Below are 14,922 nucleotides of genomic sequence, written 5' to 3' on the forward strand. Positions count from 1 at the left end.
AAAAAATTTTGATATAGCGAAACTTCGCAGACACGTTTTGCGATCACAATAGTAAAAGCTCGGCATGTTTTGGCCCATTTTCTGGAACCACCCCAAATTTTGGAAAAATCCAATTAAGTCATCTGAATTTTTGATTATTCGAATGGAGAACGGTCCCAATCGATTCGGATGATTCGAGTTCTACAGTAGGCCTACTTCACTCTGTGGACGTGCAAAGCTTTGAGGAAGAGGTCTTGGATGTAAATATTCAAATGACTCAATGTCAGGAAAACCTTACGCCATCATCATCATCACTCTTTCCCATGCATGTTAGCCTGCTATCATAAGAACAATCCTTAAAACCTAGTAATTTATAAAAGTGATAAAGTTACAGCTGTGTTATTTTTAAAAGCACACCTAATTTTTCAATGTTTCTCATCATTCGGCTTTTAATAAATGGTATTAGCTAAAGAATCAGGTGATCTTGGACTGTAGCAAAGCTAACATACCAAGCTGTTTTGTCTAATTCATTCAACATATTTCATTCTTCATCTCCGCCTTAAAAAAGGCACCCTGCTGTGTCAGCAATATAAATCTTATATGTGATCCAAGATAATTTAATTTTGATAAGTAATACAAAGCGGTTTTACACTAGTGTGTCATAAACTAACTACTTGTTTGTTCCCTACAGACTATCGTACAGGGCCATGTTTCCAGCGGGTGGTGAACGACATGTGTCAAGGTCAGTTGGCCGGGGTCGTCTGCACCAAACAGCTGTGTTGCGCCACTGTTGGCCGAGCGTGGGGCCATCCTTGTGAGAAATGTCCAGCAACCCTCCCTTGCGACGAAGGCTACCTCAAGAACATCCACAGTGGCCAGTGTGTCGGTCAGTATCACTAATCTGATGAACATTTTTACTGTGAATATTTCTTATTCAAAACCAATAAAGCTTTTAAAATAACACTTTTGAGTAAAACTAGTATCTAAAGATCTTTATAGAAAAACAAATAAATTTCCCAAAGGAATAGGCCTATTGGTAGAATCCTGGAAACATGTTAACTGTTAATGATACGAATACTTGTCCAATCATGCCAATGATATTTTGGTTAGGCTACTTAAAACTATCAATTCATAAACTTGATATGACAATCTGAATGCAAAATGGTTTTAGTGTTTTTTTTTGTGTGAATGAATCGATTTTGTAGTAAATATGATAGTATTTTAACAGTTCATAATAGTGTTCAGTGTTGTACAGTTGTAATAAAATTGTCCATAATAATGCACACAGTGTGTCTAAATATTACTTATCAGATCATAGATTTTCCATAGAATTGCTATTTTAAAAAACTGACCTGAAAATAAATAAAAAATACACTACCTTTATCTTCAAAAACTTAAAAACAGTCACCGGCACTCAAAATCACAAATTTTTGTTGTTCAATCAAGTTATTAGTTGATATTAAACTTTTGCAAAAATGCAAAGTAGTAGGCCTACCGGTAATACAAAATAATCTTGAACTTTATCCCCCAGACATTGACGAGTGTGAGGCTATCCCGGGCCTGTGCCTGGGTGGCAAGTGCATCAATACAGTTGGATCGTTTGAGTGCGAGTGCGGCGCAGGACACCGGCGCGACCTCGACAACAACGAGTGTCGAGACCTAGACGAGTGCACTACTTCCCCCTCCACTTGCCAGGACGGCCGCTGTGTCAACACAGAGGGCAGCTTCTACTGTGTGTGCAACCCGGGCTTCATACCAACACAGGACCGAAAAAACTGCATAGGTAAGCTATGAGACAGTTGTATGCATATTAAAATATGAGGTAATGTTGAACACTACCTTGTTATATTTAGAAACCAGCTGTGCCAGCTGTGTGCTGTGTTGATGAGTGGTTTTAGTGCACATCTGATAGCCAAAAGCTTGCATTACCGTATTGGTTCAAAATTGGACCCAGCTATCCTTGACTATTAGGCTTTTGAAAATGATTGTCCTGACTAAAAAACAGCTTGTCTTAGGCAGTAACAAAAGTATGCATTACACTAGACATGATCATTCCATTCCACACTCACCCTGCATTCACATTCACATATTTCGATTAAAATATGCACAGTTATGTTCCAATCTTAATAACAAAACTATCTTTTAGTACATTTCTGTCATTTTGTATTATTCGAATTCTGAATAATACCTTTGAACATCCAGTGCCTTGAAGGAAAAATGTCATCTCTATGCCATAAAGTTAAGGCCAGTTTTTAGAATAAAGATTTATGACATAAAAACACTCAACCTGTTCTGTTTCAGATGCACGCCAAGGTAACTGCTTCTTGAGTGTGACACCGAGCGGAGTTTGTCACAACGAGCTGCAGATGCGACTCTCACGCAGGGACTGCTGTTGTGGTATGAACATGGGTAAAGCCTGGGGCGACGACTGTCAACTGTGTCCTGAGCATGATGAAGGTAAATATTTTTCATCACGGTTTAGTAAAATACAAGTTTTACAATATTTGCAATTTGGAATCTGACTCCATCTTCAGGTGGGACTGATGCTTATGTACTGTGATAAGATTTGTTACAAAAACTAGGTGGTGGCATGAAACACAATAGCTGTACCGGTACAAATGTTTGAATAAAGGGAGAAAAGTTCTCCTTGCTATATAGCTCTGATACTGTTCAGTTGTGAAGTGACTGTGTGTTAAGTGGTTATTATTGATTTATTTTCCTTAATTTTTGCCTTTTGTCATTTGGTTGCTTCTACAATTGTTGTTTTCACTTTTCAGCTGTGGTTCCCGGTGCTGCACGGTTTGTTACAGCCTACTAAACTTGTTATCTTCTAGGTTCTTCACTCCCTGAAGAAAACTTCAGATTTTAGATTCCAAAACAATATAAACTTTGTGTTTAAATAACTGGCGATTAAAAATTTTTTTTAACTACAACATTTTAATTTCAAGATGTAACATACACTGCATGGTATTTTTTCCATAACACAGCCACACAACTTGGTAGGCTATACAAGTTTTTTAAATTCAACCTTCAAACATTAATTCTGTTTTATTTAAAAAATCAATAGTTTGTGGCTTTCAAGAAGAAGGGGCAAGTATCAAATCAAATTATCTTTATTCACAGTAGGCCTACATAGGCTTATCATGTGTACTTATGCCCTTTCCTCTTTCAAGCATCGAGTTATAGTATACTCTAAAACCACTTTTAAGCATTTTGCAAACTATCGTAAAACTGTTACAGAGGGGTACAGAAAGCTGTGTGGAGGAGGTGTGAACGGTGGTGGTCCCCCGATGGCTATAGATGAGTGTGCCTTGCGTCCCACTATCTGTGGCGGGGGTGACTGTATAGACACACCAGACGGTTACATCTGCCAGTGCCATCCAGGCTTTATTGCGAAGGGCCAGTCGCAAGTGTGTGAAGGCTAGTTCAACACTATAATACCTTAGTTACAATACTTGTTTTATTTGCATAATACGGTACACCAAGCATTTTTTTAGGTGTGTTTTTTTGCTTGAGTGATATAAAAGGGCAAGCAATGTGGATAATTTAGGAGGGGTTTTTAATTGATTGAGTTAAGCTAGTTTTATCTGAGAAAATGAGTATTTTCCCTCTCGGAGGAAGTTCTAAAGTAGAGAAAAGTAAAAAAAAAACGCCTTACTCAGCTTTTTATATGTGTTATTAAATTTACAGATACTGCACTATAGATTAAGTTAATACATTTGTCTTGAAACAAGTTAAGCAGTGATCCAATCAAGTGCTTGTAGTAGCATCCTGTGCCACCCATTCATGGTGCGAAATACTTTTTATTGTTACCTTTCCTGTGATGAAGTGTCAAAAATATTGTCTTAACATTTAACTTTATTAAGATAGCGTGCGTCACCCTCAAAGTTTTGAAGATAGTAGCTGAAATCTAGCCATACACCTAAGTAACTACTTGGTTTTCATCGCTACACTATAAGATGTTTTGTTTACATATTGTCTCCTATTGGTGGCTGTTTAATCAGTCAATAATCAATGTTGGTGTGCAATAAGCAGGTACAATAAATGTTTATGTTTGCATGTTACAGATATAGATGAGTGCAGACAAGGGTTCTGTCAAGGAGGTCAATGTACCAACACTCCGGGCAGCTTCACCTGCCACTGTCCTGTAGGGTTCGATGTCTCCTCCGATGGCAGATTGTGTATTGGTGAGAATTTAGTTATATCATAAAATATTAGATTCAAAATAAAAATTTCTAGTTGCCACACAGCGCCAACACCGACCCGGCACCAACATATCCTCTAGTGTGAAAGCGGTCCACAATATTACATGCTTTGTTTCAACCAATGTTGTTGGGCCGACATCGTGCCGATATTGTGTCGGTGTGGGGTCGGCTGGTGTGAAAACGGCCATTACGGGAAACAACAATGCTGTTGAGATGGTCCATGTTTGGAATTGTTGTGTGAAATTGCTATCATCATTGACACAAGCAGTATTTTCACTATTCCCTGCAGTTCTTAGGTTTTTTAGCAGAGGTAGTAGATGAGTTTTTAAAAATTTAAAAATGTTCATAGTCACAATAAGCTATTAAATTAAAATACCGGTATCAATATTTCCAAGCAGATGAATTTTTTTACTGCTGTTGTACTCATTGATGTAGGCCTATAGCTTTAATTTACTAGCAAAATTCCTGACATTTAAGATTTAAAATCTACCGTTTTAATTAAATATTAAATTTCTGTTAACTTTCGGCTACTGTACTCAATGATCAAATAAACATCACCACATGCCATACATACAAAAATAAATCTTCATTTTAGAAAACAATCTCAAATATCCAAAGTTTTACATCTGGTTTGTGTAAGTGTTTTATTGTTTTACAAAGCTAGTGATTGGCTGTTGCAGACCATGACGAGTGCAGTCAGACTGGCATGTGCTACAATGGCTTGTGTATCAACATGGACGGATCATTCAAGTGCAAGTGCAAGGAAGGGTTTATACTTTCTCCCACAGGCCATTCATGTATTGGTGAGTTTTAATGTTTTTATTTTACACTTTTTCACTTCTTACTTAGGAAGTGGAGGGATAACTTCCAGACTTAACTCAGGAGCTCCATGGGAAAAATATTTTTTGGCCCAAGTACTGTATTAGCTATTTCTGTAAAAATTAAAATGAATTCTAGGCCTTTTATAACTGTAAAATATGATAACAATAATTGATTTATTGTCTGAGCAGCCGAGTGCATGTCCTGCTCGTCTTCAAATCTGGAGGTCACTAGTTCAATTTCAAGGGAGACTCAGATTTTTACCAGATTCAGATTCAGATGCCATTTGTCAATTAACTATGAATTAATGATAATATCTAACAAAAGGTCGATGTTAAATAGTAACGAGACCAGGGTTTCCCTTATTCACTTACGAAAAACCCCTTAAAAGTTCCAATGGCATGGATCAACATCAAATTTAAAATATTCATCTTAACTAAATTGATTTTATGATTAAAACAGCATAGATTACGACATCATTTAAAAAAAAAAGTTTAATTTTTATGGTGTCATGTTTTGTGTCATTTTATTGTGTAGGTACTTTTTATTCCATGGACTTAATGTTCCAAGGTGAACCATCTAATTTTTGAGGTTCTTGACAAACTTTCTATAACTAATCTTTTGATTGTTGAATCTGAGGATCTAGACATCGTGATTCAATTTTCTGTTATTATTTTCTCATATGAATTTATAAATAAATTGTTTCTAGATGTGGACGAGTGCTATGAGAACCCCCGGATCTGCCTGAACGGTCGGTGTGAGAACACGCCTGGCTCGTACCGGTGTGTGTGCACCGCTGGGTTCACAGTGTCGGCTGACGGTTCATTCTGCGTGGACACCAACGAGTGCAGTGTGGGCGGCGCATGCGCTGGAGGCAAGTGTGTCAACATGGACGGATCATTCCGCTGCGTTTGTGACTCTGGTTACAAACTGACGCCGGACCGGCGCTATTGTGTTGGTAGGTGGTAGTTTCATTTAATTTGGTTGAAGACCATAGGTGAATTGGATTTCTGAGTATTTCCTACATCTTTGAGTACCGGTAGTAAAAAGTAGGCTACTCAAATTCCGAGCTAAGTAGTTGTAACTGTAATTAAAAGATGTACTCGGAGAATGACTATTCTTGTCCACCTGGTGCTTCAGATGTTCTTTTAAAGCTTGTACAAAATTTAAAAAAGGAAAACATGGAATATTTTTTTCCAACAGTTCAACAAGGTGGCTTATGTCACAATCCTAAAAAATCAGAACATATTTAGCAAGGAACTTAAAACATAATAATATATGTACAAACAAAAACCTGATCAAACATAAATCAAAATCCAGTTTAATAATAATTGTTGATAAAACACAGTGCTTTTCCTATTACAAATATTTCTTAAAAGTTTCTCTTTCAAATTTGCTTGTTTGATTAATTATTTACTCCGTCCATGACAATGTTGACTTTGTTCTGCAGACATAGACGAGTGCCAGAGTTCGCCGTGCCAGAACGGAAGATGTATCAACACTGAAGGCAACTTCCGATGTGAATGTTTGCCAGGCTTCACTCTAGGACCAGATGGCAGATCTTGTGTGGGTAAGTCCTCATAGCAATGGTACTGTAACCTTATAAAAGCTCATAGTTATACCTTCCACCCTATCCTCAAGGTTCAACCATAATTTCACAATGGATATGAAGCCCATCAATTGAAAACTCATACAATTTAACTCTTAATCAAAACTTTAGTCAGGGAACCAACAAGGAGTAATAGTGGGGTAATATAAAGTAGAGTCTTGATTACCTATTTGACTTTCTAAGTCGTCCAACCTTACTGTTGAAAACTCAGGACGAAAAGAGGCACTGTACGCCCTACTGATGAAATATAATATTTCACAGACTATTGCGTTAGATTAGATCAAATTTATATGTTGGCGACACGTCTTCACATGTTTTAAGGCAAAGATAACATAACAGACGAATGATTCTTGACATACTTGGGAAAGTTAGTAAACAATTCTAACTAGTTAGAAGTTATTAGTTAGTCCCGTAAAAAGTAACTGATAGAAGATATTATTTATTTAGTAAAAAAAGTAACTGATAGAAGTTGTTAGTTAGTTAAAAAATTAACTGATAGAAATTATTAGTTAGCTAAAAAAAAAACTGATAGAAATATAAGTTAGTTTTTGGAGAAGTTTGCTGTTTGTTGGGCAGTTGTTTTAAAGGATTTCATATGAAACTAGCTGTACCCACGGGCTTTGCCCCGTTTAACTTCATAAGTATTCGCATGGCTCAATCACGTCCCGGTTGAAGTTCGTTCGCTACGCTCACTCACCTTTAGGTTGGAGCTCGTTCGCTGCGCTCACTTGTTTTCAGGTTAGCTTGTTCGCTACGCTAACTCGCCTCCAGGTTGATGTTCGTTCGCTACGCTCACTCACCTTTAGGTTGCAAATTTTAGCCGTTGTCATAAATTTTAAAAAGTCATCCCTTTTATCGTTTATAATACTTTGATAAAGGTTTTTATGTTTTAATATTTAACATTGGAGAATTTAAACGTTGTTAAGTGCACAGGTGTGCTGCGATTGGGTTTAATACATTTGGACTTATTCAAAAGTAAAATAGTTTTCTGTGCTGCACTCTGTAGAAACACTGGCACTATTTCAAATCATGACTAATGCTAATACAGAATGTTGTAATTATTCAAACCTACAAAACAGTTGGTGAAAGTAATCATCTGCTTTTAAATTATATTTATTTGTAAACATTGTAGATCAAAAAGTCTGACATTGGCCCACTTTTAAAACCCTCTGGGGCAGAGCCCTTTTGACAGATCTGCACCAAACTTCACTCGAACCATCCTTGAAAGATGCTTAATAATGCCTGAAAGTTCCATTACAATCTGTCGAGCGGTTTCGGAGTCCATAACGTATATACATAGTTCCTCTTTTATAGATATAGATGAAATAATGACACTCTTGGTATGTAATTGTGTTATTAATAATTAAACACTGTCACATTACCTTAATAACTTATTAAAAATATTACTTAACTAACACTAAAATATAACAACTAAGAAAGCTTATAGCATGTTCACTTAACCGGGACACGTTCCAGGAAAAATAAGTAAAATGTAATCCAGACATACAGTCTTAATTAGCAACACAAGTCAATGTTTTTAAACTAAGCCAATGTTGTTGAAACTGCAGTGTCTCTTTCTGGGTAGGAAGGGCAGTTATGATGTAAAACATACCAATAAATAATAAACCACTGTCACCAGCCAGGCCTGGGGCCACTCAAGGTCATAGACCCTACCCTCTGCCCCAGTTTGCAATACAATGCTCCAATTATTGCAGACAAAATTGTTTAACAAAACATGAAAGTAGAGTAAAAAAATATATTTCTTTGTTCAAAAACAGAAAACTGTTACAGATTATTTTCAAAGAAATTTATTTGTGGTAGTTTGTTTCTTGTTAATATTTTATTTGATCTTAAATACCAGATCTGCTTTGTATTTACGAGTGTCATTGTGATCAAATATGTGTGTTATTCATTGTGATTTCTGTCAAATATAACATTCAATTATGTTTTAGTGCAATATAAACATGTTAATTACCATAATTTTATACTGTATTGTATTTCAATACACTCAATTCAATAGTATTTTGTTGATTAGCGCGATTTTACGTATCCAGGAAGCCCTACTTTATCCCGGTTAATCGGGAGTTGAGTATCACAGGTTAAGGTTGCTACCACAGAAAAAAATACTTCTCACACTTGTCAGAGAATGAACATCAACATCAGCTGACTGAAGACAATGTCACTGCCCCCCCTCCATGGTCAAAATGCATACCAAATTCCAAAGCATGTGGACTTTCCCTTTCCCCACTTCCGCGTTGTTTGTCAACAAGGGCGCTGACCCTCTTATCCGCACACAACCCTCACCGATCGATTGCTCAAAAAGGTTTTTGAGGTTCTTCCACCTGTCCAAAAATCTAACTATTTAAACTCCTAAACTACTAATGAGTATATTATCTATTCGTTAGTTAGAATCTAACTGATTAGAAGTTAGATTCAGTACTTTTTAAAAACTTACGAATATGATAGAAGTTAGCCGAAAAACGAAGGAATATCGCTAATCATTAGAATTTCTATTTGTTATTCCCAAGTATGATCCTTGAATGGATAAGATGATAACTTTGTCAATGACTAAGATCATGTGGTTCCTTATCGAGGACCATTATAAAAGCCCAATGATAAAGGATAGTTTGGTACAGCTTTAAAGGATCAAAAAGCCACAAAGTTTTCTCAGTAAACTGGCTACCTTTTGGCTATTTGTTAAGCTCTATAACTACTCGGCTATCAAGCTTATAAAGCCTTACATGTAAGTTATACAATTAATATTTTTATGTTTCAGACAGTAGACGAGACCTGTGCTATGCAAGATACAAGGACGGCCAATGTTCCAATCCATCTACAGCGCCAGTGACCAAGTCCAGCTGTTGTTGCTGTAGTATGTTCCCTGATCAACCCATGGGATGGGGCACACCCTGCCAGCCGTGTCCTCCGCTACACAGCCCGGAGTTCAACCAACTGTGTCCTCATGGGCCCGGCATGACCTACAGTGGAGATGGTACGTTTTATTACAGTTAAGACTACTCTGCAAAATTTAATTTCCACACTTTATTTTAAATTTCTAGTTCATTAAAGGTTGTTATATAAATGAGTAAACAAGCAGCTCCCACTGTTAGGAGTGGGATTTTTTAAGCCAGACTCTCAAAGATTTGGGCAGGTGTAACTTCTGAAATGTATGTGGGTAGGAGCACAAATCAGTCATGTGCTCCTGCTGCTGATGCTTTAGAAATGAATCTTGAAATATTAGTGAATCACGCATATTATGAATAATTATCCTTAACGGTGATGACCAGGTTGTTTTGCTCTGCTTACAACCCAGATGAAGCAGTACTAGCTTGGATTAAAGAGCTAGATTTTGTTTTGTAGTTAACCACAGAACCAAAAAGGTTTTTTATCAAACATTTTTTTAATACAATTTTTAAAGAAAGCGATACAGGTCACTTTGTTTTTAGCGAATTTCCCATATAGGGAATAAGCTATTACCGTAGTACTCATGGTAAGACCTGGACGCGGGACCGATTTTTTTTTCGTTTTGAGGTCCCTAGAGGCCAAAAACACCATCCGTATATATATATATAAATATATTTATATATTTATATATATATATATATGTGTGTCCGTCAGCACAATAACTCGAGCAAAAATGATCCGATTTTGATGAAATTTGGTACAAACGTGTAAACCTACGTTTATTCGAACAAGTTCGCGATCCAGCATGATCGGACCATGGGAACGGGTGTTTACGGGGGGGGGGGGGGGGGGGGTTTATGGGGTAAAAATAGGTTTTTCCCATTTTTGACCCAAAAAACATAAAATTTAGCAATTTATTTCCAAACCATTTTGTAGAGCTTCAAAAAACAAATAATTTAGTATATTGAAGCGTTATTATGCGCCTAATGGTTACGGAGAAAATTCCAAAAAATTGTAAATTTAAAATTCCCATGTTATTCTTATGGAGAATGAGTAAACTGTTGTAGTTTGCTTGTTTATGAACATATTTTGATCAAATTTGGAAAATGTTTTTATTTCTTACTAACTATTAACATTTTACAAAAAAAAAAAACAGTTTTACCCTCCCTGATGCAGCAAACCCAAGTACTTGTTAAACTAATTCTATTTAAATCGGGAATAAATGTTATATTTTTAAGTAGACATTTCAGTGTAAATCCAATCAGTCAAATGGAAATTCGCTTAGTCTGCAGGTTTGCTGCGGCGGGGGTATTTTTATATTTAAAACTACATAGAATTTCACTGGTACCATATGTTTACTATTCACTTTGAGAAATTTTTTTTCATAATAGTGCCATATTTCAATTTTGAAAGTAGAAACACTGTACTGTTCTTAACCATAAAATAAACAATAACTGAGTGCTTTTTTTCAAGATTCAAATGTTTAAATGCCAGTAATTTATAAAATATATAAGCTCAACTACTTTGAAACATATATTTTTCAGACATCAACGAGTGTGCTCAAAACCCCAATGTCTGTGTGAACGGAGCTTGTGAGAACTTAATGGGGACCCACCGCTGTATATGCAACCCTGGCTATGAGGTATGAACTTAGTTGATCTATCTGCATTTTAATATTAGCCTTCTAACCGGTTGTCTACTAACTCGTTCAGTCTAGTAACAAAATCTTGCTATTCAATATATATATATAAAGTGGATTCTCTTTTTTTTTGACACTTTGGGACCGAATATTGTCAAATTAAATACATCTTTTTAAGAAAGCATGTACTGTAACATGTGTTTCATAAACTAAGTTTTGGATTTTATTTTATTGGAATCTAATGTCAGTAAATCTACTAGTATTCTCATACACGTCTGTAATGAAATACACTCAACATTAAGTTAATAATTCAAGAAGTAAACATCTCAATCAAAAATATCAATCCTGTTCCAAATTGAAGCCCTGCCCTCCCTATGATAACCTCACTCATCCCCAAAAACATCCTCACACAGCATGTTTACTACAGTCTGTAATCTTGAATCATGTAGATCTAAATTCATGAAATAATCTTGAATGTCCAACCATATTTTTTACTAGCCAGTTTTATTTGAAAAGTGTAGTCTTATAAAGATATCTATTGCCTGTGAACATGTGCCACCCTGGGACAGTGGTGCCCATCCCCCCCAAAGCTCACGTCGCAGAATCCCCCCCAAATTCGTTGTTTAACCCATGCCGGAAGGTCTGGCGGCTAACCCATAGTTATGTTTATAATGCGGGGAGGGAAGGGGTGCCCCCGACACTTCTTTAAATTTATGGGAATTTAAGCGTTTTAATCAAACTTTTAACCCAATTTAAATGGACAATTTTCCTTTATAACTCTAGTAGCAAACTATTTGTTAGTTTAGTTTTAATTTAAATGAGTTGGATTTTTAACATGCACACAATTTGAATCAAAATTGGCCATGTAGTTTTTTTTTATCCGATTTTCCATGAGTTAATAGGTTTTAAAAGGGAAAATCACAAAAGTTGAAATAACTTTTGAACCACAATTTTTACGGCATAGAGGGTTTACACAATTTTTGTGTAAAAGAGATTGTTGTGTCAAAGAGTATAACATGTTAATTTTTATTCAAAATCGTTCGGGCCAATTCTGAGAAAATTTTATTCATCCATTATTTTATAGGGTTTTATAGAATATCACTATTAAAAATCCAAAATGAAAAAAAAAACATCTGGAGAGACCATGGATTGGTACCTACAGACAGACACACACATCACTTCAAAAACCACTTTTTTGGGATCAGGGTTTTTACATAAACAATTCTTTTACCATATTAAATTGTAGGGGAGGAAGTACTTTAAGTTATGTCAAAAAGTTTGAGATATTTTCTAAATTGCCCTTTAATCCACTTCTGAGTTTGGTCCTTTTTAAATAAGTGTAAAATATTCAGTCTCAAAAATATTACTAGGCCTAAACTTAATAGTATATTTCGTGCCTAGGGCCAAAATGAGGTTTTGCAGGTTCGAGGTAGTTTTTAAGTTCGATACGAGGTCGAGGACTTAAAACGATTGAGAACTGCAAAACCATTTCAGTCCGTGGTACGAACGCTATTATTCACCACCCCACACTATACCCTATTACCACTAATTCACCTCAATGATAATGCACTGCACACTGAAATAGTCAACACAACTACAACTTTAAGGTCATGTGGACAAATAATTTGTGGAATTAGCAAAAATAATAATAAATAGTTGCTAGGCAGCGGTGACAATAAAACAACTATATTGCAATGCTATGGATACTGATTGTGTATTTAAAACGGGCAGCTGATTTTGCGGCCCTAGGGATGTAAAAACCTGCTCGATCCCCAAATGACGATGACAGCTGGCATGGCCTGCAAAACGTAACTTTCAGCCAGCACCAATTAATGTACCTATATGTAAAACAGTTAAAAACATCATAGTGTGGTAAAATAGTATATTACGTTACTAGTCCTGAATCCCGTGCGAGACGAAGTCGAGTAGTGTTTTTTTTTATACGAGTCCGGCAAACACATCTTGGACGAGTGACGTACGATAGTTTACGCCATACTACTAAATCCGTTCAAATCCCTATATTACCACCAACTAAAGGACTAAAAATCACTAGTCATAACCTCTAAGAGAGGTTATGTTTTTGTTATAACCACTCATTGCCACCCAAATACAGTATAATCAGCTGATTGGTGTCCGGCAAAACTCATTACAGTACAGTGTAGTACTGTATGAAACCCCATTTGATTAAGGACAAACAGCTGTTTTCTGGACTAAATCCTTGCATGGGAAGTTCGTCAAAATAGTGTAGTGTGGCGTAAAAATAATAATTATATATCTATTCTAAGACTAGTAAAATTTGTTTGAAGCTCTTTCTAGATTCAAGAAAAGACAATAACAAATACAATTTAATTAATCCAGAATCATGTGTTCCAGTTCTTGATTTTTATGAATCAAGAATATATTATAATAAACAAACCTAAAAAACCATCAATAGGTCCTCAAGGCAATGAGACTATTTGAGAATGAGTTCATAATGAAAGGTAAAAACAAACTCAAATTGCAGATACAATTTAATAAGCAACCATAATCCTTTGACAGCAGTTGGCATGGAGTTGTTCTCACTGTCAAACATGATATGAGTCAGAAAGTGGAAATCCACATAAAAGTATCTATATATTTTATAGCAATTATAAAATGATTTATTAATCAAGATAAAATGTCCAACGTAAAAATTATCTGATTAATCTTTTATGTGCTTTTAACCAACCAATGGCTTGAATCCCCCCCAAAATCATAAAATCCCCCCCAAATAAAATTCTGATGTCGCATTTTGCGACATCAAACCCCCCTGTGGGCATCCCTGCCCTGGGAGCAGCTTAGTTAGCTTCATTAGAAATATGTCTGCAATTTTGTTATGGTTTTCATCAGGAATAGATGGAAAGCTTTTATTTATTCAACTCACAAGTATGTTGTGTATGACAGGTAGATCCATCTGGTAAACATTGTCTGGATATCAACGAGTGTGAAGATGAACTTATCTGCAGCGGAGGACAATGTCGCAACACCCCAGGCAGCTATCAGGTAGCCTGATTTGTGTTCAACTTTTAGACAATTTATTTTCTTTATTTAAGTTTAGATAAAAAAACCATTTGGCGATTTAAGGAGTTTGTTTAAGGATTAGAGTGAAAGATAGTTTATCCGGGATCTTTACACTGAACAAAACTGGTATTTTACCCTGGCGTAGGAATGTCTGGCGAGGAATAAGAAATTGACAGTAAGACCCCTTGCAGTCTATGACAAAATATCAAAGTGTTGTCTTCAGAAAGGTCTCCGGCTAAGCAAACTCTACTACTTAAAAATTTTTTATTTTTATTTGGGGTTATAATATTGGGATACACATGTAGTTGGACGTTTTAAGGACTTTTTAAAGGTATGATAAGCTGTCTTGCCTGAAAAAAAAATTATTTCTGGGGGTTATAGATGGATACACAAAATAGTTACAAAAACAATCTTGATAAATTTTTTCCTAGTGTGGGATTTCAAAGGATTGATCAGGAAAAATGACTGGTAAATAATGCAAAATAGTCGATGAGCAGTTAGTTTTTTTTTTAAATTTAAATATTTTAATAACCATAAGATGATTTAAAATCCATTTTTAGCCCCTGAGCTGTGATATTAATTAAAAATAGGTATTTACCTTCGTCTACAGCTCAATCTGTTGTAACTTGAGTTACGGCCGTTTCGGCATTATAATGCCATCGTCAGACGTTGAACATTCAGCTGAAGTAGCGTCGTCATAGTTGAAACACAAAACACGAACACGAATA

General features: G+C 35.9%; 1 protein-coding gene across 1 annotated transcript in view; it reads left to right on the forward strand.

Moving 5' to 3' along the window:
- LOC129003934 (fibrillin-2-like) overlaps positions 1–14,922 on the forward strand; it is a 165,924-nt gene that overhangs the window by 56,494 nt on the left and 94,508 nt on the right. The window contains exons 6-16 of the mRNA XM_054432279.1: positions 671–865; positions 1,511–1,762; positions 2,281–2,436; positions 3,220–3,399; positions 4,047–4,166; positions 4,865–4,987; positions 5,713–5,961; positions 6,454–6,573; positions 9,389–9,604; positions 11,061–11,158; positions 14,078–14,176. Of these exons, the coding sequence (XP_054288254.1) occupies positions 671–865; positions 1,511–1,762; positions 2,281–2,436; positions 3,220–3,399; positions 4,047–4,166; positions 4,865–4,987; positions 5,713–5,961; positions 6,454–6,573; positions 9,389–9,604; positions 11,061–11,158; positions 14,078–14,176 (1,808 nt within the window). The remainder of the gene's footprint in view (positions 1–670; positions 866–1,510; positions 1,763–2,280; positions 2,437–3,219; positions 3,400–4,046; positions 4,167–4,864; positions 4,988–5,712; positions 5,962–6,453; positions 6,574–9,388; positions 9,605–11,060; positions 11,159–14,077; positions 14,177–14,922) is intronic.

The sequence above is a fragment of the Macrosteles quadrilineatus genome, unplaced genomic scaffold (assembly GCF_028750875.1).
Source record: "Macrosteles quadrilineatus isolate MER2022 unplaced genomic scaffold, UCM_ALF_1.0 Scaffold_9__3_contigs__length_116548681, whole genome shotgun sequence".
Classification (NCBI taxonomy): domain Eukaryota; kingdom Metazoa; phylum Arthropoda; class Insecta; order Hemiptera; family Cicadellidae; genus Macrosteles; species Macrosteles quadrilineatus.